Source organism: Sinocyclocheilus anshuiensis, unplaced genomic scaffold (genome assembly GCF_001515605.1).
Source record: "Sinocyclocheilus anshuiensis isolate Anshui unplaced genomic scaffold, SAMN03320099.WGS_v1.1 scaffold345, whole genome shotgun sequence".
NCBI lineage: Eukaryota > Metazoa > Chordata > Actinopteri > Cypriniformes > Cyprinidae > Sinocyclocheilus > Sinocyclocheilus anshuiensis.
This window is the reverse complement of record NW_015536466.1, coordinates 97093-123980: the sequence shown is the minus strand read 5'-3', so window position 1 is coordinate 123980 and position 26888 is coordinate 97093. Positions and strand designations below refer to the sequence as shown.

The 26888-nt window shown below is 39.7% G+C and overlaps 1 protein-coding gene across 10 annotated transcripts in view; it reads right to left on the bottom strand.

Annotated features, from left to right (window-relative positions):
• Positions 1-26281, bottom strand: part of LOC107689379 (ribosome-binding protein 1-like) — a 41377-nt gene extending 15096 nt beyond the window's left edge. For 7 of the 10 annotated variants that reach the window (XM_016487375.1, XM_016487518.1, XM_016487452.1 and 4 more), the window contains exons 1-5: positions 26013-26281; positions 14445-14552; positions 14237-14321; positions 13868-14034; positions 11334-11450 (exon numbers count right to left, since the gene is read on the bottom strand). In XM_016487375.1, coding sequence (XP_016342861.1) covers positions 11334-11450; positions 13868-14034; positions 14237-14321; positions 14445-14552; positions 26013-26225 — 690 coding nt within the window. In that variant the 5' untranslated portion in view covers positions 26226-26281. The remainder of the gene's footprint in view (positions 1-11333; positions 11451-13867; positions 14035-14236; positions 14322-14444; positions 14553-26012) is intronic. The other 3 variants (XM_016487906.1, XM_016488050.1, XM_016487981.1) reach the window with 1 other exon arrangement.
• Between the last annotated feature and the right edge of the window lie 607 nt (positions 26282-26888).

Sequence of the window (26888 nt, the reverse complement as noted above, 5' to 3'; positions counted from 1 at the left end):
AGGTTAAGGGGTCTAAAAATCTAAATCGCTTATTGATAAAATTATAAAAATGCATTGATATGAATATCTTGATGATATAAAAGATACGTAAATATTTTTACGTTTTTTAGCTAAAAATACGTAGCGATTTGTACGTTTTAAACGTTGAAATACGTCTAAATTGTACATTTTAACATTAATAAAAACGTACAAAAGTGTACGTTTTGTGCTTGTAAATGTTACGTATTAATACCTACGTATAAACATGAGACCAGGCTGCATTTTAACCTGGTGTTAGCTAGTGTAACTTTGTTTTCGTTTTGCACAAACTGCAACAGTTCCTTTCCATGTAACAGAAACACTCGGTTTAGCGGAACCTTTACGATTAATTAACCGTGACGTTTTAAAGCATGGTTAATCGCGAAACCGGTCAATCGCTGCATCCCTAAGCATGACAAATTCTTATGCAGTGCCATCTGAGGGCTAATGTGCATGCACATTCACCTGAGGTTTCCTGCCTTGCCCTACACATTTATCTGGATTCCCTGAATCTTTTCACAATATTATGTATGGTAGTTGGTGAAAGACCTAAATTCTTTGCAATTTTGAATTGAGAACTTATTTTTTATTTCTCATGAAATTTTGTACAAAGTGATAAGCCATGATCCAGCTTTGCTTGCAAAGACTGAGATGCTCCATTAATCATTAATCCCCAACATGATCCCCTCACCTATTACCAGTTCACCTGCTTACTGTTTCAACATTTGGATATTCTATAACCTTTTCACTTTTATTTTTTCACTTTTGTATTGTTAAAAGCGCTATATAAATAAAGGTGACTTTTACTTTGCCTCTGTCCCTTTTTTGGAGTGTATTTCAGCCATCAAAATCAAAATTTGTTTATAAATATTTACTTTGTACTTTTGTCAATTAAATAAAATGTAAAGAGAATGAACAAATCACATACACACACACACACGCACACACACACATATACATATATATATATATATATACAGTATATATATATACACACACACACACACACAGTGGGTATAGAAAAGAATCACCCCCCTTTAAAATAGTCAACGTTTGTTGCTCTGCAGCCTGAAATCGGTCCATTTTTGTTTAATCCAGCTGTATTTATTCAGTGCAAGTAAAAGATATAACACCAACATGTCAGAAAAAAAAAAACGAATCACTGATTTGGAAAAAGGATCACCCACTTGTGTCAGTATTTTGTTGAACCACCTTTTGCTTTAATTACAGCCTTTAGTCTGTTGGGATTTGTCTCTACTAACTCTGCACATCTAGACTTTGCAATATTTGCCAGCTCTTCTTTGCAGAACTGCTCAAGTTTGTGGACTGCAGTCTTCAAGTCATTCCACAGATTTTCAGTGGGGTTTAGGTCTGTGCTCAGACTAGGCCTTGCAAGGACATTCATTTCTTCTTTAACCACTGTGTGTCAGTTTTGCTGTGTGCTTTGGGTCATTGTCTTGTTGGAAGGTAAACCTTCTTCCCATTGACAACTTTCTGGCAGAGGGTGGCAGATTTTCCTCAAGAATTTGACCGTATTTTGCCCCATCCATTTTTCCTTCTATCCTGACAAGTGCTTCAGTCCCTGCTGGAGAGAAACATCCCATAACAGGATATTACCACCATGCTTTACTGGAGGAATGCTGTTATTTGAATGATGATCTGTACTGGATTTCCACCAGATATATCATTTGGTGTTGAGGCCAAATAATTAAATAATAAATAAGTCTCATCTGCCTCAGAATCTACAAGGTGCATTTTGGCAAAGCTCAGTCGTGACTGCATGTGGGCTTTCTTGAGGAGTGGCTTTTTTTCTTGCAACCCTCCCATACAAGCCACACTTGTGGAGAGTTTGTGATGTTGTTATCACATGCACACAATGACCACTCTTTGTCATAAATTCCTGCAGCTGCTTCAGAGTTGCTGTAGGCCTCTTGGTCGCCTCTCTGACCAGTTTTTCTGTTTTTCTGAATACAGTTCTGGTCACCTGCTCTTTCAGTTTGGAACGACGTCCTGATCCAGGGAGGGTCTGTGTTATAACAAATACCTTCCACCTCTTAATAATAGACTTCACTGTGCTTCTGTAATGTTTTTGCCGTGTTTTCAGTGTTTTTGGTTCTGTCATGTTTGCCCCATTGTATCACCTAGTTTGTTGATTAATTAATTTGTTTCCACCTGTGTTCTTTAATTATCTCGGTAGTCCCATGCTGTGTCCGACTCTATAATGCTGCCTTCGGAGGATGCATTCCAAGGTAGGAAGGCATCAAGGCACGTCCAAATCCAAAATTAGGCTGGCCGCGCACTAGAGGATTTTAAGGCCGATTTTAAGCCCGATTTGCACCCCCGGCCCGATTCGCGGCTTGTTGCAAATGATTTTTTGTCCGAAAAATCCTCTATTGTGTGGTGTCATTACAATTATTTATCTGTTCCTGATCGAGACGGAGCGTCGCCAAACTCAAATCGTAAATATCAAACATGCTTGATATGTAAGACTCTTGATCGGGCTGCCTCTGACGTGATAGCCAATGAGAGCGAGTAAGCATCACCTACCGGATGTTGCATGCTTCTATAGCTGAAACTTGGCAGCCACAAACATGCCATGAAAGTAGAGAACATCACCCATATTCTTTTCTATACTTTGTTTTTCACTGTACAACAGAACGCGTGCCGGGAGAGCCAGCTGACAACATTGATTGTCCTCTATTTGTTTTTCTTCTCTAGTCACGTTTGATCTTGCGAGTGTCCGTGAGATCTCGTGTCACTGTGAAATCGTTCCTACAATCATCAAGTGTGTGGTCTCGAGGTCTGCTGGAATCATCTAGTGTGCGCATTTAGAGGATTATAAGGCTAAAAATCGTTTGAACTGTCTTCATGTCTGTGGTCTCCCATGGTTTTAAAATCTTTTAAGATTTGAAAATCGTCTAGTGTGCAGCCAGCTTTAGCTTCACTTCCTGTCTCATGAGATACCTTCAATGAGTAAATGGTGTGCACGATCTAATAATTAATTCGTTGATTTGATTCAACTAAATCCTGGCCACGATTTAGTAATATCATGCACAAAATTTTGTAAAATGAGAAAACGAATTCGTGCTCACAATTTAAATTTGTTTCTGCATGTCACGTACGGGGCTCCATATGCTTTACGCAGGGCTTAAAAACGGAAAGAAAAAAAAAAACGCTTCACTCCGAGCAGAATCGGTATTATACCGTTTCTCTTCATGCATTTCTCTGTATTATTACCGTTCTGAAACCGGTTTGAGTAGAAAAAATGGTTAGCGTTATTTTTTAAATTTAATCTTTGCCAATAATAATAATAATAAAGTACAGAGTTTTCTTTCGGCTACTCAAAAAGAAAAGAAAGAAAAAGAAAAACAAAGAGAGTCTTGATCTCGTAGCCTGCGCTAAGTCATAGCCAGCATCATCTTTTCTAGATTTTGGCCTAACCCTAATGTTTTAAAAGAAAAAAATGTCAACGCTTTAAAGACATTAAAGTATTTTTTCAAGATATTTAAAATGTTTGCTGCATGGTTAAAAAAACGCCACTTGTATAAAATTGCGTTTTGAGAGGAAAAAACATACGTCACATTTTATTATTACATTCATAAATAATGTAGGCTAAAATACCTGTAAATCAAAATGTTTACAAACATTATAAACACATGCTATTTTATTCCCTTCCCTCCACAACAAATCCTCTAAAGGTAACAGTATTTAGGCTAAACGTCAAGCCAAAAACAAATTAATTTAAAGAGAAACTACCTCTCTCGTTCGGCACAAATCCAAATGTTTCCATATTTGCAACATTTATTACATAAAGGTTTTACACTTAACTCGCATTATCGATGTAAATCATCATCCTTTACAAAGGCTATAACAGCACAGTGACGCGCTGGTCATGCTGAATGCAACAACGGACTATTTCAATTGAGCATTGTAACTTTTATATGTTTCTTTATATATATTATTTTGATAATGAACAGGCTGCAATGTCAAGGTAGCAAAAATGTTGTGTGTGCGCGTGAGTTGCCAGCGCGATCACTGCTTTGTTTTCCCAACTGTTAATCGTAATTTAGTCATACCAACGCAGGTTGGTCACACAAGCAAGACATCATTCATCACTGTAAAGCCTTGGCAAAATAATAATAATAATAAAAAAGAAAGAAAGAACGAATGAATGAAAAGAAAACTGTAAAGCTTTTGCAAAATAGAGAAAACAGCTTTCCGCCTCGTTTTCCTTTTAATGAACTTTGGATCGCATCCCAATGAATAGAAACTCAGCACATTTATTTTCCTTTCATTTTGTTAATCTGTTAATTATTTAAGTGAAATATATTTAAATGTATATGTTATATTGTGCCCTGGTCCGCTGCTGCGCTTCTCTGACAATGTTTCAATGGCAAACGCTTTAGCGGTTCACTGACGACTTGTCACCAGATTTGGTCATGCAAGTAATCGTTCGTTCTCAAAATTGAAAGTCATCAAGACATTTCTCCGGAGCACAATGTTACAAGAAAGAAGACTGTCCAGTTTAGCTCTTTTAAGTATTGAGAATGCCCACGCTTGCAACATCGACATTAAAGCTGCAGTCAAAGACTTTGCGCACCAAAACGCTCGGAGAGCGCAAAGGATTCGGTAGAGTTTTGCTTGTTTGTGGTTGTCAGTTAATAAAAAGTATAAATAAGTTAATTGCAAAAGTTGGTATATGTATAGAAAGTTAATTTTTCTCAAAATGTAGCATATATAGTTATTCCTTTAATTTGTTTTTCTCCTAGTTTTTTTTTTTTTTTTACTGTTCATTTTCTTACTGAAAGACATGAATTTTGCTTGTATAATTTTTTTAAACAGTTAGCGAGTCTTATGTAGGACGGTGTTTGAACTGAAACGTGCTGGCCATTAGCCTACATGAAATGCATCAATGCAATGATAATTCACCACATTCATTACTGATAAATCAGTTATGTAAATGGGAGAGACGGACTCAAATTGCAGCAGGTGCACAATAAATTTTCATACAAGACATCACTGCTGATGGGAGGGGCCCCATCTTGTTCTTTGTGGGGGGCCTCTAATGGCGCTTTTCCACTGCATGGTACGGCTCGGTACGGTTCACTTTTGGGGGGTTTTCCACTGGGTACAGTACGGCGCAACTATAACGACATGTGAATAATCCCGCCCACTCTAAAGCGGTACTGAACTGCAGTGGAAACGCAAACCAAACCGAGCCGAGCCGAGTCATACCACGCAATGGAAAAGCACCATACGATGTGCGGTACGCCACTGATGTTAGTTCTAGCGAGAAATCAGTATTATAGTAATTAAATATTAATTTAGTTATCACCAAAACTCATTCTATTTTGTTGTAGATCATTAAAGCAGCACTATGTAACGTATTCGGTTTAAACTCAGAGCACATATGCATCTCCAAGTGCTGGAAGAAGTCATGATCCTAAAGACAGATGAGACAAATACTTATTTTAATAATATAATAACATACTCGGTTACTTACGTAACCTCGGTTCCCTGAGATATGGGAACGAGTACTGCGTCGCTAGACGCTGCGGGAAACTCCTTTTCTCCGATTTACTGAAGCCTCGGAGTGCGGAGAGTGTGATTACCTGTGCTCTGAATGGAGTAGAGATCCTCAGCATCCGAGGCCGCTAGGGACATACTGTCATTAAGCGGCTCGTCATCTGATCCCCCAAACGAGACCAGGTCACTCGCGATGGCAGAGGGGCGCTGGTTTGAATGGGAGAACGAGACGGGGGAAACCTCTCTTTGTGGAGAGAGTGAGGTACGTGGGCCTTGAGCCGACGTAAACTCACTCATATCCGAGCGCTGATATCCTCTACCCCGCTGTTTTTTCCTCACAGGTTCCTGGGAGGAAGGAAACGGGGGGGCGCGAGGGGCGGGGTCGCTTTCTGAAAAGAAAGCTATCCGCGAGCGCAAAGAGGTGAGGCTCATGCTCTCGCAGTGGGAGCATGACATCTCAGTGAGCGTGGCTTCTGCGTGGGATTTCCCCAGAAGCAGGAAAGCGTCAACACAGGCGCTCTGCAGACGGCTCGTGAGCAAAGCGCTGACCGGGGCTGCCTTGAGAGCGACACGGGAACAGAGCTGCTTGAAGCGGTGATCTGATCCGGTGCTGCTTGAGAGCTGCGAACGGCGAGCTGTGGGCGGCGAGCTGCAAGCGGTGAGCAGAGAGCGGAGGCGGCAAGCTGATCTTGCTGCTGCAGAACGGCGGCTGGATCAGCTTGCAGGCGAAGGCTTAAAATCTCGTAGAATCAGTGAAGAGCAGTAGATGTCGTCGCTGAATGAGAAAGAATCAGTGATCCTATGCCGAGCGCCTGCTTATATAGCCAGATGCCCCGCCCATTTTGGCGGGCTCGGGCGCGCTGCTTCGCCATAGGCTCGCGCAGCTCTGCTGCGCCGTAATTGGTTAATTTCTGAAACAGTGGCAGTGCAGATGCACTGCTGTGATTGAAAAAAAAAAGGCTTCAGTAAATCGGAGAAAAGGAGTTTCCCGCAGCGTCTAGCGATGCAGTACGAGGGAAGTATCGAAAGGGAACTTTTGTACAATAGTCCAAATATAAGTACTTATTATAAGTGTACCGTAGTGATTCGGAATAAGACAAAAACATGGTTTGGAAGATGAATTCATGATGTACTCGCTCTTTATATACATTTTGCAAATTTTGAACACAGAAAAATAGTGCTGCTTTAAACCGTTATGCTGCCTCAGAAGCCTGTCCAGAATCATTTTCCTGAGGTGCCTTCATGCAAAAATGCTGCCTGCAAAGTCATTGCCTGATAGGGCATTTAGGCAGCAAGTCAGCTGCCTAGGCTTTCAGACGCAGCCCTAGTGTTTATATACCCTTAGTTCCTTCTAGTCAGTGCCTTGATTGTTTGCTTCAGTTGCCCTACCAAGGACTGAAATGCTCCAGGAAAGCACTTTTTATGCTCTTTTCATGAGCTAAGCGAAATAACCAGAGCTGATTACGGTTGAAAGTCAAAAGGTGATCAGCTACACCTGATTGAGTTTACAAATCATTTTTATGAAGGGAGTGATCCCTTTTCCAACTCAGTGATTCTATTTTTTGTTTTTTTCAGATCGGTGTTATATCTTTCACCTGGATGTTATAAGTTGCACTGAGTAAATACAGCTGGATAGAACAAAAATTCTGTCCATCTTCATTTCAGGCTGCAAAGCAACAAAATGTGATTATTTTAACCCCTTTAAAATGTCAATGTATCATTTCAAAATTTCATACAAAAACAGAATGGTCTGTGTGAAATTATGCTACATAAAACATCTGCACAAAACAACAACAGCAGAGAGGCTGCATGAGAATGCAAATAGGCCAGCAGAGTGGGGGAACGATGACATCATAATCCGGAAGAGTAATTCGCCGTGGGTTCCTTCAAGATTTTCCTAAGGGGTTTTATAATGGGGTTTTTCAATTTATGAGTAAAATAAGGCCTGTTGTAAACATAACTTGATGATACTTTTACGTTTAGTTCGTTTAGTTTGAAGCAGTTATGTTCAATTTTGAAAACGTATGTTTTTAACAGACCGTGCTCAAATTTACCGGTGGGTGGTTTTAATTCACCAGCTGTCGCAACATTACCAGAAGTACTCATTCAGTCTGCTCGCATCAATGAGCATTTATTTAAATAATATATATACTCTGATACTTTCTAAATATACAGTATACTCTGATTACTGAAATTAATTTGGACCACCTTTAGCTTTCATCATATGTGAGTGAATGAGATGAAACATCATTGAGAGATGGCATAAGTGTTCCCGTTTATGATATGTCCAGAAACATGTGCGATCTAGTCTGGCTTTTCAATACAGTATCAGCAGATCAGGTGTGTGTGAGAAGGGAGCTGCTAGCCGATGATTTCCCCAGCACATCGTGAAAAGCACTGAAGTTTTCACATAGAGTTTGATAATGCACAGCCGCACTGACAAAGAATGATAGCGCCAATATTTAGAATAAGTTTAGTCATTCAGTCTTTCCTGTCTGAGCTTATTATCTGTGATCCACGTGAGATGTAAATGCCTACATCACCTCCGTAAACAAAGCAGGAAGATTCATCTACTTTTCATCATTTCTGGAAGAAGACGTGCTATGAGGAATAAACGGTATAATGTATAATGCGGTATTAAAATAAAATGAAAGTTTACACTGCAACATGATGAATGTAACAGTCTAAGAATGTTTATATCAGTGTTTTACTGTGAATACTGTGCTCACGAATAGGCTATCTGCTCAGATGTAGATATTTATGATGTGGTAAGAAGTAATAATTTAGTTTCTAAAATATAAATATATTGTTTATGTACTGTGTGATAATACATACAACGCATATGTGCTTGTATGACAATACAAAATGATGTTTTTTTTATGAGTGGGCAACATTATTGATTGCTAATGTTAATAATACAGTTGCTCCTGAAATCAGCATGCTCACAGCTGTTTACTTTTTATGCAGTGACCAGATACCTGCATGCAGAGGGACCTGGACCACAGATGAATCCTGCTGACTCAAACTCTCCCCTGGGTCTCTTCAAATTGTTTTTCTCTGAGAGTGCGGTACCAACTCAGTGCCACAACACAAATGCCTAGGATGCCAGGACAATTGACCCTTCGCAGGGAGCTTGATTGACAGGCGATCTGACCAATCATAATGCCGAATCCGCCATTTTGTCCGACAAACAAATCAGACAGGAGAGTAGACTAACTTCAGTAAACTTAAAACTTGAAAAATGGTGTGTATCGATGTCTTTCTGCAGTTGAAATTATTTTTAAAAAATCCTTCTGATGTTCATTCATGTTTATTTCATGCTTTAAGTAAATATGAAAGATGATCGGTTCACGTTTGAACTGAGGTGCTACAGTGATCTGTCACGACGGAAAGCCACAAAACCGTATTTATTGTTTTAATTTCTTAAAACATTACCCATTTTTGAAAGCTAAGACTTTGTTTCATACTAGAAGTAACCTGCCCTGCCTTGTCTGTCGGGCCGTTGTCAGTGTCCTCTTTGTTCCGCGATTGTATTTTTCACTGCGTGAGAACATGATGTGTGGCATGAGAGTGGAATGGCTTGTTGGACATAGCAACAGTAACTAAGGGGGGCGGGGTCTTTGCGAAGGGTCAATTGCAAAGCTCCATAAATACAAATAGTCAGATGTCAGCATCAGCAAGCTGTTCCGCTACATTGGATTGATATTCTACATGATCATGGTGAAGGTGAGTTCCCTCACTGACTGCTGATGGCAGGGCAGTTTTTTCTTCAGTGAATGACAAAAGAAGCAGCAAACACCTTGGAAATACCAGGTATGGTTCACTTGTGTTTACAGTTGAACAGCAATTGTTTCTAGGAATGGCACAAAGGTGTGTGACTGTTCAAGTCTCTGTGTTCAAATCAGTGTGCTCAATTATGTGCCTTTGACCTTCATTATTTAAATTTTGTTTATATTATGAACTGTGTTGTAAATAAACTACAAACAAACAAAGAAAACCATTCTCTTAATCTCCTCAAATTCTTTCTTACCTGCCTCACAGTCACATTCCACACTGATGGCCCATTAGGGGAAGGCCCTTTGTCTTTAAGGTAACCCCCCTCAGACCCCAGAGGAATAAACCATATTCGGCTCTCAAGAAGATGTCCCAGGTTAAAAAATGACAAAAGTCACTTGCGAGCTATTCAAAAGGTTAATTCCCCACCACAGTCAGGGTCCTTTAGCCCCTGTGTGACAAGTGGGGCGGGGCTAGTGGAGCAAATGATAATGAGTAACATCAGCTGCACCACACACCAGTCTCAAGTCCCACGGAGGAGCTCCAGAAGGATAAGATGGTGGAGGACGAGAGAGGACCAGACCTGGGACATTTTATGTTACCTTTTGTTTATGTTTGTGTGGCAGTCGTCCATGAGGGGCTGCCGCTTACTTTTGTTTTCGTTGTTTGTTTATTTTGGAATGTAATTTATGTTAAGCGTCTGCCGGTTCCCGCCTCCTTCTGACCTTAACGATGAACATTGTTACACCCCACAAACAATTCTGACCCGGAATCAGATCGCAGTTCTTGGAGGGAGGGTCAGAAGGTGAGCGTGGCTGCCCGCGCTCCCCATCCTAAGAGTCAAGGAGTGAAGCAGAGTCACTATTTGTATCCCACTTCCTCATCTTACTCCAATGCTCCAGTGCTATAAACTGGAGGAGATAGTTTGGACGTAGATACACCTATGTTAGCATGCTTCCTAAAGATTATAAGGAATGGGCAAATTGATAGAGCAAACAAGTGGACTTTTTTGCCATTAGCATCCCACCTGCCCTTCTGTTGGCCCCTCCAGCAGTGAAAGCTGGAGGTGATAGTGTAGATGTAGATGCATCTATGTTGACATACTTACTGAAGGAATGGGTGAGACAAAAGGGGACTTTGACATCCCACTTTCTCTGTCACCCCCCTCCATCACTGTGAGCTGGAGGTGAAAGTGTGGATTTGGATGCATTTGTCTTTACACACTTCCTCAGGGTTTACAAGGAACGGGTCAAATGACAGAATAGAAAAATGGATGAGTATCCAACTTGTGTCACCCTCTCCAGCACATTGGCTGGAGGTCGCTGTGTGGTGTCAGCACACCTCCTTGTTAGAACCATGTAAAAAAACATATAGCAAGCATCAGCTAGTAAGGGCTACATAGGAGAGAGGTAGTAGGATGGTATTTGCGTCCCACTCTCTCATTTGCCCTATCCATTCTTTAGACTGGAGGAAGCAGCCTGGCAAGAGTATGTCGGCTTGCTTCCCTGAGGGTCTGTTTATTAGGCAGTGTGTTACCCATATCACAAACATTGCAGTATCCAAAAAATTTTTGTATGTTCACAAATTAGTGTGACCGTGGCTTTACGTGGGCACCCTTTATGCTGGAATGCCAGTGACATTATATGACTACCGTTGCCAAACAAGATTGCCATGTATTCACACGTCTCAAACACCAGTCATACTCAAGGTGTTCCCATAGCATCACCATCATGGCACAGCATCTCAATCACTCATTAGGGAAATAGGTTATGTACATAACCCTAAGATGATTTCTGGTTCAGTGCATGAGAACAAAATTATTTTGAGAAAACAGCCTTTGTTGTATGGTATATTTGTGGTATTGTTATGTATGGTATATGTATGTATGGTATAGTTGAAATCTACAGACACAAATAGTGTAATAAAATAAACACTTGTGTATTACAACAAACAATGTGTATTTTGGATGTTTTCTTTCCACTAGTCTGACATAAGTAATGAACATGTGCACTTACAGCTTTAACTCCACACAAAGCCTTGCATGCTTTTTGTTTCCGGTATGCCACCCTTTTCGGACAGTTTGTCTCCGTAATGGCGAACTGCACAAAGAAGCCTTGACCTGAAAACATCCACTAAGAAAATAGACAAATATTCTGTTAACATGCAAACCACTTACAAGCAAACAACATAATGACCATATTCAAAAAGTTGTCTGTTTATGTCACAGTAATGTCTGATAAAACAGAATTGCTGTGTGAGGCCAGAAACATCTACTCAGATGCAAAGCAAGCATATACTATTCAACTGAACATACTTTGGAGAGTTATTTCCATTCATGCAGGCACAGAACATGTGTGCTAGTTGTCCGTTGCCTGTAATCTTTGCAGTGTGTTCAAACTCAACTTTTTGGTCCAGACGCAGATGTTTGAGGCAACAACATAGTCAGCTTTTCTTGCCACAAGTTTTTTTAATGTTGGTTTGGTGTGTCTGGGCCTTTACCTTCAATTGTCTGTGTCAATAAATTCAGTATTCACAGGGAATAAAACAATTCAGTTGGAGTTTGTTTTAACTGTAAAATATTGTAAAAACGCTACGGGAAAAAAAACTATTAATAGGTTAACAGTAAGTTCCCATACTATATACAGGGAAAACTGTAAAAGATCTAACCATACATTTCATGTAATTTTACAGTAAAATACTGTTTTAGAAGAAAAAAAAAAGAACAAATCAACATATAATTTACAGTAAAACACTGTAAACTGATATTCCCAGAATTCCCTGCGTGACACTCCACATTTGAAAGTATTTTTAAATAATCATGTTTCTTAATAGTTTTTGCTGTCAGTTATGTACATTAGGGTTTTATGTTACATTTTCTGTTGTTTAATGAAAGTTTATTGCATTATTTAAGTGTCGTATGTGTTACTATGAAGGTGTTTTGTGTTTGCGTGAATGACTTATTATATTTACATTATATTATATTAGTGTATATCTGTGGAAAATCTACTTGTGATGAACTTTGATACTTCATTTGGCTTTCTCATTTACCACCTGCATTATTATGGTGGTTGTCAGTATATGTTAAGGGTACAAAACAGATTTAAAATTTACTGGTTTACATTCAGATTTTCTTGTTTGTAAATTACAGTTTTATAAATGTTTACAGTTTTTCTGTACTTACAAATTTTTTTTTTTTGTAAAAACTACGTAATTTTTTCTACAGTGTAGTTGTAATTCTAATTGAAAGTGACACTGATTTCTCATGTTTAATACTGTAAAGCTTTAAAGCAATCTATTATATAAAGTTCATTATAAATAAACATGATGACTAATGTGCAGAGTTGTCAAGCTGGTGCAAACATCGCTATGATCAGATGCTCTCTTAACTGCTGTTTTCTCATCGCTGTAATGTTTGTTGTGTGTTTATTTTGTTATTGAGAGAAAAACACGCAGCACATATTTACAAATGCTGCAGCATGGGTGGTGTGGGGATATTCACTAACAGTAAACCGCTGCTCAGGTATTTCCAACTTCTTTTACCTAAGCAAAGAACAAAAAATAACTTTGCCGGGAGCAGGGTGCGAACTACGGGGAAGCTAGGGGGAGCTCGGCTCCCCTTATTAAGACATGGGCTCCCCTGAAAACGTGATTTGTGAAATTTTGGGGGGTCTCAAAAAATATTGACAATGTGTTATTTTGACGTGCAATTTCAGTTTTGTGTAATATGATCATCGTGGATTATTATGTGTAAAATTGCAAAAATATCATTCATTCATGCATGCATGACGGCGATTTAAACCTAATTCACTTCAATAAAGATAACTATACATGCTATTCTTGTCATGAGCATCAAGCTGTGGGGCGCTGCGGTGCAAATTCCACTCATGTTTAGTACATGTTAACTCAAAGATTCGTAGAACAAATATAAACGTTGGACTCTGTGGTCGATTCTGTGTTAAGGTAAGGCATGTTATTCGCAATTATGTGTTGTGGCTGGGTTATAATAGGTCTGCGTTACTCTTGATGTCTTATGTCTAATTGACCGGAGGAATTATGGTATTCTTCTGTAGCCTGACGACGAGTAACTTTAACCGTTGTTCATGTGAACTCAAAGACAGCCGGATACTTTGTTTATAGACTATTTGTGGGTGGCTGTTTGTTGTTTCACAGATCAATTCGTGTCGATAAAGCATAATGGGGTAAATCCTGTATAGTGATTTATCCTATATAGTGCTTGCATAAAGCAGGTAGTGCATACACTTGTAGCTGTTATGTGTCTTTGTAAGTCCCCACGCGCAAGCAGACGAACCCCCCCGTTATAAAAAAAAATAAAAACAAGTGGGCTCCCCCGAAGTCTACGGTATAGTTCGAACACTGGCCGGGAGTATATCAAGGCCTTGTAGTTTGGACTCAACTTTGGAATAAAATGGCACGTGTAATCAAGCTTGTGTCCCAAGAAACATTTCCGCTCATGAATTTGCATAAAATATTAACTTTTTTTATTTACTAAAAAATACATTTACTATATTTACAAAAATATAGACTTTACCTGTGTGCTGATCCTTCCCACTTCCAACAGTTTAAAGTAAGACTTGTGATTCGATTCTTTGTTGAATTTCTGCAGGGCAGTTTTCACACTCTCCAGAGCCTTCGGGTCATTCAATGGCAGTAGACTGGGGCAGTCAGGGCATTTTGTCATAAGTATTTCATATGAATCTGGGACAAAAACAGGAGCAAAATACAATCACTATGTGAATCGTATTTATAGGAGCTGCATTACCTTTTCTGTACTCTGACAAAGTGACCTTAAACATTACTATGGGTTCTTTGAATGGCTATGCAAGTCAAGTGTCTAATTATACAAACATATATAAATGCATATACATATATATTTATTCTATTAAATTGTTTACAGCACCTGGTTTGGTGTCACAGATGTAGCACGCCACAACTGCTTTTCCCTCAAAACTTAACACGGTCACATTACATTTTGCTGTCACTTTCTTTAAGGGAGACATGAAAAGGCTGTTAAATGGATGCACAACTCACAAAAGTCACTCTCTTCGGAGTGAAAAAGGCAGTAATCTGAAAATTAGAGTTTGGAAGATCTGTGATGTTCAGCTCACCGTCTCTGCTTCCATTCTAGTGGTACACTGATCTAAAGGTTTGGGATTCACAATGTGGCATTCAGTTTCCTCTAGAGTTATTCCCAAGATGACCTCACAAAGATCAGTCTGCACAGAAACAAGACAATTTGTAGCATTTGCACATCATAAAAAAGGTTTTTCTTTTACCCTTTTCTGTATTTGAAATCACTCTTTTACACCATATGTAGAACTGCCACAGAGAGACACTGATGTAGTGTACGGGAGGTAAAGCAAGCAGGCAAGTACGTGGATCTAGATGCAGAGTTTATTGAAAGTAACAAACAAACAAATGACCAGTGGTGGCTGAACAGTAGGGCAATAGGGTACCATCCTCCTTGAGCCACACACACAAAATGTATATGTTTATGTTTATGATATGATAGAAAATCATCTTTGCAAATTATATGCATAATCAAGACATAACATAAAATTTAGCCAATTAGCATCCTCGAATCTAATCAGAAAAGGGTGATTATTTTATTGCCCCTAATGAGCTACTGCTAAAATCTAGACTGATCTGTAGGGGTGCAGTTTTAACTATATGACAATGGTGAACGCAATTGTCACTGCTTCCAGACCGAAACCTAACTCTGTAAAATCTCTACTCCAGTCTGTTTGAGAGGAGAACCTTGGCAGAAAAACTGAAGGTAAAAGAGCTGGGCCCAGATCAACCTGACCTCTTAATCAGACAGCAGACTAGCGAAAAAGGAAAGCCATACGTGTGGAGCTTCTGTACTAGTTGGTACACCAAAAAGGCCTGGCTATGTGGGTGCAGTTATGCTAATAACTTACTTTGCTTTCCAGGCTGGCTGTTTAAAATAATGGGAACAGATCCAGCATGAACAGTTACGGGAGTGAAAGATATGAAGCACCTTTCTGAGTAAGAAAACACAAGAACGCAAGGGCACACTTGGATAATTCTGTCAAGCTAGCCATCCATATTGGGAAGAGTAAACATTGCTATGCAACTGGACGACGGCCACAGGATTTTGATACGAAAACACAATGAGGAGGTGGATAAAAACAGGCATATTTTATCCAAAAAAATCAATTGTGTGAAGTTTTGGGAGGCTTTTGAGCTGGCCTTGCGTGGGCATGACGAGACTGACTCAGACAACCCTGGCATTTTCAGGGGATTAGTGGATTGTGTTGCATCACTAGATGTTGTGCTGCTGGAGCACCTTAAGACAGCTACCATTTTCAAAGGCACATCAAAGGCAGTACAAAACAATTTGTTGGACTGCATGCTGTCAGTGCTAAAGGATCACATTCTGGAGGAAGTAAAGGCCGCTGGTGTTATCCCCATTCACTGCCAGCTGATACTTGTACTATGCTACATTGATGACAACAGTAACATCCAAGAGCATTTTTTTGTTTGTTTGTTTGTTTGTTTTAATTCATTATCATCCAGAATGCAATGACTGACCCCATCGCTACAATGCTTCTGGACAGGCTAAGCATCATACTCCCAGATGGACAAAAGGCCAAAATTACTGCCCCAAGCTTATGATGGGACTACTGTAATGAGTGCAACATAACACAATGGATGTCTACAGAAGTGCTCACTATGCACACTGCTATACGTGTCCGCTGAACCTCATCATGCTGCAGCGACATCACACATTCCCAAGATTTGGCACGTTTTCCAACCTTGATAGATTTTCTGCCGCCTTCTCCAGGCCACCTAAGCGAATCTCTGTGCTTGACCAAGTTGAAAAAGAACCGAGTGCACCAGTTATGTTTACGCGCACGGTAAATTGCTTCCGCAAGAGGATAACACATCCACGCGTGAGGAAACGGGAGCCTGCGAGCTCTTTTTAAACACTCGCATGCACATCACATCACATCACATCACATCACATGTGCACGCAATACAATCCCTCGCTGCTGCATTCAAGTACATAACCTGAAAATACAAAGAACATACAAACCAATTTGGGATTTACAATTATGTACACTTTTATTTAATGGGGTAATATAGTGGTGAACTACAGTTAATTTGAGTTATAGCAACAAGTTGACTATTAGTTTTATTTTATTTTATTTTATTTGTATTTTGCGAAGTTAATATAACCCAAATCATTGTGTTGTATGAAAATTTCAAATATAACAATTTTGGTAAATTTACCATGCTAATAACCGTGGAAACGTGTCATTACAATCTCTAAAAAGTGTTTATGTCGTGTTTTATCTTCGTAACATCACAAGATTGCAATCACTAGTAAACGGAATCATTTATGTTAAAAAACTTTCTGCTAAAGATCTATTCTATTGACAAAGTATGCAATTAATTTTCATTAAAACAACCATGCTATATTTATATAAAAAAATAATAATAAATGTCAATTTACATGTATCTGGTCCATTGATAAAGCCATGTCTCAGGTCACATGTGAATTATGGATCCACAGGCATCCAATCACAGCTGACTTCCAAAAAAGGTGAAGTAACCAATGGCGTTGAGATTACAATTAAAAGAGCAAGTTTGTCCACGACTGACAAAAATAAAAGTGTTCGCGCGAGCAAAAGCAAGCAGGTGAAAAAATACAGAGCGTGAGAATGAGGGGGATGATCACGCGCGTGCGATGAGACAAATCCTCGCTAGCGAGGGCTTGTATTGCACACAGTTGATGTGATGAGCGCGTGAGTGTTCAAAAAGGCTCCCGTTTCCTCTCGCGGAAGCAATTTACCGTGCGCATAAAAATAACTGGTGCACTCGGTTCTTTTTGGCATTGATTTGCCGGCATATTTTCAGATCATCATAGACTCTGGGATCTTTGATCCCCCAACTATCAGAGAGACCGAGGGCTTTGTGCGGATGCTTGATTAGCCTAATTGTTCCTTTCCATCAATGTAAATGAAACATTGACTGACTGACTGACTGACTGACTGACTGACTGACTGACTGACTGACTGACTGACTGACTGACTGACTGACTGACTGACTGACTGACTGACTGACTGACTGACTGACTGACTGACTGACTGACTGACTGACTGACTGACTGACTGACTGACTGACTGACTGACTGACTGACTGACTGACTGACTGACTGACTGACTGACTGACTGACTGACTGACTGACTGACTGACTGACTGACTGATTGATTGATTGATTGATTGGACCAAGGCCTCCATTCCTTCTCTGTGTGAGGACATTGTATCTGACCATCAGCACCAGCCCATAAAGCCATGAAGGATGCTGGGACCTGGCTTGCTACTGAGGTAAAAATAAAAATCACACAGAATCACAAAACAGACACAAGATGGCATATGTTTTTAAACACAGAATTACTTGAAAATTATAAAAAAAATTGAAAGAGAAGGTTCATAACTGACAAGTACAGAACAATTTAAGAAATATAAAATAACATGTAAATGGAATATTCTTCCATTTAAAAAACGATTAAACTAACTGAGAAAATAGGTCATACAGGCAAACAAAGAAGACAGAACCAAAACACCATGAAGCATGGCCAAAACAGAACATAACTCAGGAGACAAGAGGGAAATTCCTGTTCAAATAATCTGTTGGGAGAATACAGGTTTTTTTTCTTGTAAATAGATATCCTCAGACTTATTGTTTAAATTGGTCATGGAGGTATCAAAATTTAATTGAGACTATTTTTAAATTAAAACACAATGAGGTAAGACTTTAGAATATGGAACACATATTCACTATTAACTAGACACTATTAACACATATTCACCATTAAGACTGAACAAACTCCTAATTTGCTGCTTATTGGTTAGTAAGGTAGTTGTTAAGTTTAGGTATGGGGTGGATAAGGGATCTAAAATATGGTCATGTACAATAAAGCATTAATATGTGTGTTATAAACACTAATAAACAGCTAATATGATAGTAATATGCATGCTAATAAGCAACTAGGTAATATTGATAATTGGTGCTTAAAATAAAGTGTTACCAACATAAACTATTTATACACTGCCTGCTAACAAGCTTAGCAAGTTAATAAGACTCACCTGGGGAGACTAATCAAGGATGAACAATAAACAAATTTTGCTGGGCAATGTCAACAGGCAACCAGGTGAGACACAGGGCCCACAACTGATCTGAAGTATCCAGATAGAAATTTGTTGCCCATTCTTAATGGGAAAGTGTCCAAGCAACATCGCTCGGCAACATTGCTCAAAACGTTGTCCCATGTATCATCAACTTAATACCTTAAAATGAATAACCTTTCTGTAATCGTTTAACCATTACTTATCATGTAATTTTTTTAACGTGGGACACAAAAGGCGTTTTTTCTGTCATGCTGTGACTTTAAAACCATAAAATACACCAAAAACGCAACATAAAATCACAGAAGGAATCACTTTTATTCATTAGCTGTAATTTAAACCTTTAGAATCCATAAGACTGCAAGGAACAAACCCAAATTAAAGCCTTTATTCAGTGATCTTCATCTCCTTCCTTGTCAGCGGATAGAAGGAGACAACACAGGTACTATGATTCATAGAGGTTTGTTAATGCATATAGCAGAGTTCAGAAGAGCAATCAGGTGAGAAGTTGGGAAGCTGCTGATTTTGTTGAACTTATCTTGAATAATATTCTTCGTCTTTGGCAGATACTGACGAACTGGCAAACGGGTGATCAGGACAGACAATGAGGGAATTATCAGGATCGATGACGTTGAGGAGAACTTAGGACGATCCACAGGTAAGGAGCCAGGTAAGTAGAGCGGTATGAATCAACGAGACTGGACAACAGAGAAGGGAAGTGTAACTGTTATTATGCGTACAGTTGATGAGCTGATGCATGTGCGGTTAATTAGAATTTGGGTGATGCTGAACGAGTAGGTGGAGCTGAAGGGTCTGGTGTGGATGATGGTGTAGCATCTGTGACAGTAACCCCCCCCCCTCCACGGACGGCTCCTGAAGACCACACAGGACGACGACGACAGGGACGGCCTCGACCTCTGTGAGCAAGAATGGGTTCGGATAGGTGTGTGGAAGTTAGTGTGGAAGTTCGTTAGTATGGAAGGATCTAGGATGTCATCCCGGCTCACCCACGATCTCTCCTCAGGACCGTATCCTTCCCATTCCTCCAAGTACTCCAGAAGGCTGCCCCGTCGCCTGGATATGGTTTCCACACGGTAGATGTTCTCCTCTTCTATGATCTCTGCTGGAGGAGTAGGTACTTCATCTACACCAGACCCTGTTGGAGAAGGAATCAGAGGTTCAGTGAAGGGTTTGAGCAGTGAAACATGAAATGTGGGTGAAATGCGATACTCAGCAGATAGTGCAAGATGATAGGTGACTTTGTTAATCTGCCTCTCGATGATAAATGGACCTATGTAGCAGGGACTCAGCTTAAGGCAGGGCAGACGAAGACGGATGTCCTGGGTTGAGAGCCAGACCTTTTGTCCTGGATGGTAACGGGGAGTGGCAGATCATCATGCATCGGCCTGGCTCTTGCATCTTCGTAGTTCCCGCTGAAGATGGATATGAGCTGAGTCCCAGACCCTCTTGCTCTCTCAAAACCAGTAGTTAACAGCCGGGACCTCTGATGGTTCCCCTGACCAGGGAAACAGGGGAGGTTGGTGACAGAGTATGCACTGGAAGGGGGTTATTCTGGTGGTAGATTGACAGAGTGAGTTTGGTGCATACTCTGCCCAGGGTAGAAAATGACCCCAGTCGTGTTGGTGCTGATGGCAGTAAGACCGCAGGTATCTCCCGATCTCCTGGATCTTTCATTCAGTCTGGCCGTTAATTTGTGGATCATAACCGGATGAGATGGTAATACCCAATAATTGGAAGAAAGAACACCAGACTCGTGATATGAACTGGGCCCACAGTCTGAAACGATATCCTCTGGTAGTCCAAAATGGTGGAAGACATGATGGAACAGTGATTCAGCAGTTTCTAGTGCAGTGGGTAACCCCTTCAAGGGAATCAGTTTGCAGGCTTTAGAGGATCTGTCCACAACGACTAGGATGCAGGTGTAGGATTCCGATGGAGGAAGATCTGTGGTGAAGTCAATCCCAATATGGGCCCATGGCCGATTGGGAGTGGGTAGTGGAACCAGTTTCCCTGTGGGAAGATTTGTGATATGGCACAGACTGAATAGGGTCAAACATATCGGGAGATATCCTGGGTCATTTCAGGCAAGAGGGTTCGCTGGCTGCCTGGGTGTCCAGAGCCCGGAGATGTATGAAATGTGTCCACAAGAGACAGGTGAAGGGCATGGTACATAAACCCATCCCTCGGGTTTATGTACCATCTAAACTGTAACTGGTTTCCTACCAATCATGTATTTTTCTCTTTTTAGTTTAAGAGAACATGTAAGTGCGACCAGCTCTGATCAGTTAAGGATATTTATTTCCCCATCGCCACAAAGTAAGTAACAAATATATTGAATTTATGGTCTATATTGTTAGATTTATTTATTTTTTTATTATTATTATTTATTTATTACTTGGGTTAATGCATAAACATATTATTGTGAAGTGCTCACATACTAATTTTGGCCTTCATAAACAATTGTTTTTACATAAACAAATGTAAGGAGGCACATTGTAACTCTAAACTCAACTGTGCATTTCAGATGCTGTCACATCCTACAACCTCGTCATCTGAGAAACTGCCACTCAATCACACCAAAATACACATAATGATGGACTTACAGGCATCATAGGGGATTGTGAAAATACAGTATTTCACTGGAACTTGGTCTTCATTACACTATTTTCTGTTTCTATTTTTATTTGACTTCTTTAAATATTTATGTTCAGTGTCAATTGTCATTTATTGTATTCTGCTAATAACGGTTGTTAGATCACTGTCATTTTTGCTACAATTTCACATGTCATTAAATGAAATAAAAGTGTCTAATTGACACAGCATGCTGTTGTTGTTGTTTTTATGAAAACCTTAATAGATGCTATAAGATATTATAAGACCAGGCAGATAGAGGGGTAACAAAACAATAGTAATAAACAATATATTCAAATAATATTAATAAAACTAATATTAATGATATAAATATACTATTATACTAATATTAATGAAAATAAACTATCATTGAAATGGTTATTTATAAGACCATTAAGGTTCTAAATAGCACTGTCAAACCATGTTTCTTTATGGAACCTTATAAAAAGGTTTCTATTTAGCACCAAAAAGGGTTCTGCTATTGTTACAAGCTGAAGAATTATTTTCTGGTACTGTTTAGAACCATTTTTCTTAAGAGTGAAGATGGTACATAAACCCGTCCCTCAGGACCTCCCGGCGGAGAAGGTTCAGAGCGAGTGACTTCGGCAGTCTGGTCATCCAGGGACAATTGGATGGGACTCACAACGATAGCTGGAGGGAGTATGGGTTCTGGTGCAGACAGATCGAATCAAGTAAAGAACAATGCTTGGTGGGGTGCTTGGTGGGGATTCAACCTTTTGGCATCACAGAGATATTCTAAGTTGCGATGATCTGTGATTACCCCGAACTGATGTTTGGCTCTCACAATAAGCAACCTTATTATTGTTGTTTGTTTTATGGCCCTTTATGTACAGCACTTTGGTCAACTACTGTTGTTTTTAAATGTGCTCTAGAAATAAATTATAGAATAGAAATTTTGATTGTTTGATTGCCAACAGCTCACGATGTCCGATGTCGTAATTTCAACAGTTTCCTGGAGAAGGTGTCACATGGATTGAGGATTGGTGGATCACCCTGCTGCTGGGATAGTACAGATCCAACCCTGGACGTAGAGGCATCCTCTTCCACGATGAAGGGTATTTCTCGATCAGGATGGACCTGGGTTGGAGCAGAGCAAAACTCAAATTTTTCCAGCTTGAGATAGAGGTGGTATTCTCTCAGTTTCTGGAGGACCTGCAATACGTGGAGACGATGTCCGGCCAGGTTCCGTGACTAGATGAGTATGTCGTCGATGTAGATGAGAATGAAGTGATGGAGAAACTCCCAGAACACCTCGTTCATGAGGGCTTGGAATACGGAGGGTGAGTTGGACAACCATATGGCATAACGAGGTACTCATAATGTCCTGCCAGTGTTATGTAGGCAGTCTTCCACTCATCACCCTCACATATTAGAATGAGGTTGTATGCGCAACGCAGGTCCAGCTTGGTGAAGATGTGAGCTCCCCGCAACAATTCTAGGGAAGATGGTACCAGAAGAAGTGGATAACAGAATTTGACGGTTTGGGCGTTCAAACCACAGTAATCAATACACGGCCTCAAGCCTCCATCCTTCTTGCTCACGAAAAAGAAGCTCAAAACGGCAGGGGAATTGATGGACGAATATATTTCTGGTTTGAGTGCCACTTTTATGCATGGCCTTCTGTTCCAGAATGGACAAGGGACAAAGTTTTAATTTAGGTAGTGCCGCCAGAGGCAGCAGGTCAATCGCACAGTCCCATGGCCGATTCAATTTCAATTAAATTCAAATTTATTTGTATATTGCTTTTCACAATACACATTGTTTCAAAGCAGCTTTACAGAAAATTAATTTGTCTACATTACAATTTAGAATGATCTTTTATAAGAAGTTAATGTCTCCAAGTAATGTTCATTTCACAAATGAACAGTTCAAGATAATAGGATCATACCGTTAGCTAACATTAATTAATTTCAGGCAGAAGCTCATTAAAGCGATTATTACAAGTGTGATCAAAATAAAGAATTTAGCAGTTGTGCATATTGATTCAAGTTCACTCAGTCGTCTGGGGTCCTTGCAGAGGCCAGCATCATCTCTTCAAAGGTGTTGGATCATCTGAAGTCTTTCTATGAGGCTGGATCCAGCTGGCGTAATCTCTAGTTACCTTTAAATGGGCATCCGCGGATCTAAATATTTATAATTAATTATAACTAGTTATGATTAATTATTCATATTTCCCCATGAATGAGCTGATTCGCTACAAAATATATTACAAATAGATTAAAATCCAACTTAAACGTATCTTGAAATACACGTAATATACTTAAAGTTGTTTAAAAATAACATTTAATATGCACTTAGTATAGTATAATTTAAATATAGTAAGTATGTCTGAAAAAGCCCAATTTAAATATATTTCTTTTTCACCTGGGGGGTAGGAACAGAAAGGCAAATGGAAAATAATTAGCGTAGCTGCTGTTCATAATGTTTCTGATGGTGGTAATTCCGTTGCCAACTGCTTACTGAACACATTTTATGGGTTTTTTTTCAGAGTGATAGTTTGTGGAGTTGTTCTCGGGAGATGAAATTCCCAGCTGATCCAGTATCTATGACGGCTTGCGCAGAAACTGAGCATTTGGAGGTAGTGATATAGTAGTATGAGTCAAAGATGCAACCAGGGGAGGTAGTTGAATAGTGCTCACCACTGGGCATAGTGGACAGATGGGACAGTTGGCTATCAAATGTCCGTCAGACCCACAATATAGGCACAGATGATTTTGGATGCGACATTGACACTCCGCATGGGAAAGATGGAAATAATCAACTTGCATAGGTTCTGGTGTTGGAAGTGTGACAGATGGAGTGGCAGGAGATTGAGCAGCGGGTTGGTCCAATGTGCATGCAGAAAGATGTTGAGAGATACAAATCGATTTGAGATTGAAGGTCTCCAGACCAGTCACATTGTCGTAGATGGACATATGATGACAAATTTCTGCGTTCAGACCCCTGCGGTAGGCTGTATCACACTGCATGTATCCTTTTTGGTCTGGTCTTCTGTCAGCGGACAGAAGGAGACAACACAGGTACTATGATTCATAAAGGTTTGTTAATGCAGATTGCAGAGTTCAGGAGAGCATTCAGGTGAGAAGTTAGGAAGCTGATTATATTGTAGAACTTCTTGAATAATAGTCTTTGTCAGATGCTGACGAACTGGCAAACGGATGTTCAGGACAGACAATGAGGGAATGATCAGGATCGATGACGTTGAGGAGAACTTAGGACGAACCACAGGTAAGGAGTCAATGAGATTGAGCGGTATGGATCAACGAGACTGGACAACAGAGAAGGGAGGTGTGACTGTTATTATGCGTGGAGTTGATGAGCTGATGCAGGTGCGATTAATTAGAATTCGGGTGATGCTGAATGAGTAGGTGGAGCTGACGGGTCTGGTGTGGACGATGGTGTAGCATCTGTGACATTCCTCCTCAGCAGCGACTGTAGAGGCCAAAGTATACTTCGGTTTTACACGTTCATCTAATTTTCTGTCTATCTATTTTAAACTATGCTATACTGCTGCTATCTCATAACCCTCTCACACAAGCGCTTGTCAATGCAGCCATGTGTTGTTGTTGCAAGGTGGGGCAACTTTTTGAGCAATGTTGCCAAGTGATGTTGCTTGGGTACTTTCCCACTGAGAATGGCCAACAAATTTCTATCTGGATAATTTAGATCGGTTGTGGGCCCTGTGTCTCACCTGGTTGCCAGCTGACCCGCAACATTGCTCAAAAAGTTGGCTTTTTATACTTTGGCCTTAAGCTAAAAAACCCACTCTGACACACTTGTTACAAATTCAAAAGTTACTGCTTTCAGAAGCTTTACAATAGTGAAATCAAATGCTCATTGGTTCTTGCCTGCTTCGTCACAGATTGCGACATGCCGTGATTTGGGTGACGTGTTTTGCTGTCTCCAATTCGCAAACTATCCATCCTATATAGTATTAGAAATTAGTATCAGTGTGTCCCAAATCATAGTATGTTGAAATGAGTATTCCAAAGGTACCCGGAAGGTTTACTACTTCCGGCAGAAATTCAAAGTGCAGATCTGTGCACACTCTAATGGCAAATATTGCCCAGAACCCATTGCATGTTGGACGAGGATTCGATTAGAACACGAATAAAAAGTGTAAAAAAAAAAAAAAACTACAAACATGGTGGATATGCAAGACCGATGGACAGGTAGAGAAAGGGGTTTGAGTGATAAATAATCCATATCTAACCTGATGAAAAAATATTTAATGTTATCCGCGTTATATTTCATCTGCAACAACATTGTGAACTTTTATAAAGACAAGTTTGACAGGACAGTTCAAAACCAGGGGTCTCCTAACTCTGTCCTGGATGGCCGGTGTCCTGTAGAGTTTAGCTCCAACCCTAATTAAACACACCTGAACAAACTAGACCTCTGGTTTAAATGGTGACAGACTAAGCAACAGGGCAGTCCGTTAAAGACGCAGTTATGACGAACTAGTATGTCCCAAAGCTTGTCTGCTTATCTGCTACATACACAAAAGTATGTACTTTTTCTTTACAAAAAGAATACATACTTTTAGTGCATAGTATATGTAGGCGAGAGGATCATATATCTTTTTATATTGGCTATAAAATGGTTCTTTAGGAAATGGTTGTTTAGGAAATGATAAAATGATAAAAGTGCATTTATACAAATATCTTTATGATATAAAAGATTTGTAAATAATTTTAGCTATTTTAGCTGTGAATAGGTAAAATGTTTACATTTTAAATGTTTCATTAAGTCCAAATTGTATGTTTCAGCATCAATCAAAACGTACAAAAATGTATGTTTTGTACCTGTAAATGCTACATACTAATACCTTTGATGCAAAACCTCACCTTCTCATCTGCTCTGCGACTGTCCAGTGAGACAAATTTGAATTTGTATCCATGGTGGTGATGGTCATTAATGAACCGCTCGGCTGCTAATATAGCAATGTTGTCCTGATCTTCTTGGCACTTGTATACCACATCAGTGTCTGTCGGGAGGCTGGCCGCGTGTAGAGCCGAGACCAAAGCTGCTAATATTACCAGCTCTCTCATGCTGCACATGGACACGAACCCTAAATCTTCAACTAAGTAAAAGTCCTCCTCTCTTGTCCAGACCTTTATAATATACACTGCAGGGGGAAATAAGCAAACAGTTTAGTGAGATGCTTGCCAATGTTAATGACATCAAAAACAAATATAAAAGAGAGATATGAAGAATGTCATGACACTCTAACTATTAGCAGAATTCACCATGACATTGATGTTTTGTTTGTCTTGCCTCCCTCATCTCTGAGTTCATCCTCCATGTTACAGATAACTTAACAATCGTAGTTATTAATAATGGTTCTTATTATGAATGTTGAAAAGAGTTTTGGCTACTTAATAGTTTGAAACTGTGATACATTTTTTCAGGATTCTTTGATGGATAGAAATAAAAAAAACTGCATTTATAACTTTATAAATGCTTTAGTGTCACTTTTGATCAATTTAATGCATCCTTGCTTAATTAAAGTAATAATTTATTTCTTATGTACCCTACTTTTGAATAGTAGTATATCACAGTTGCGACAAAACTATTAAACATTTTCAGCATTGATAATAAGAAATGTTTCTTGAGCAGCAGATCAGCATATTGGGATGATTTCTGAAGATCACGTGACACTGAAGACTGGAGTAATGATGCTGAAAATTCAGCTTTGATCACAGGAATAAATTACATTATGA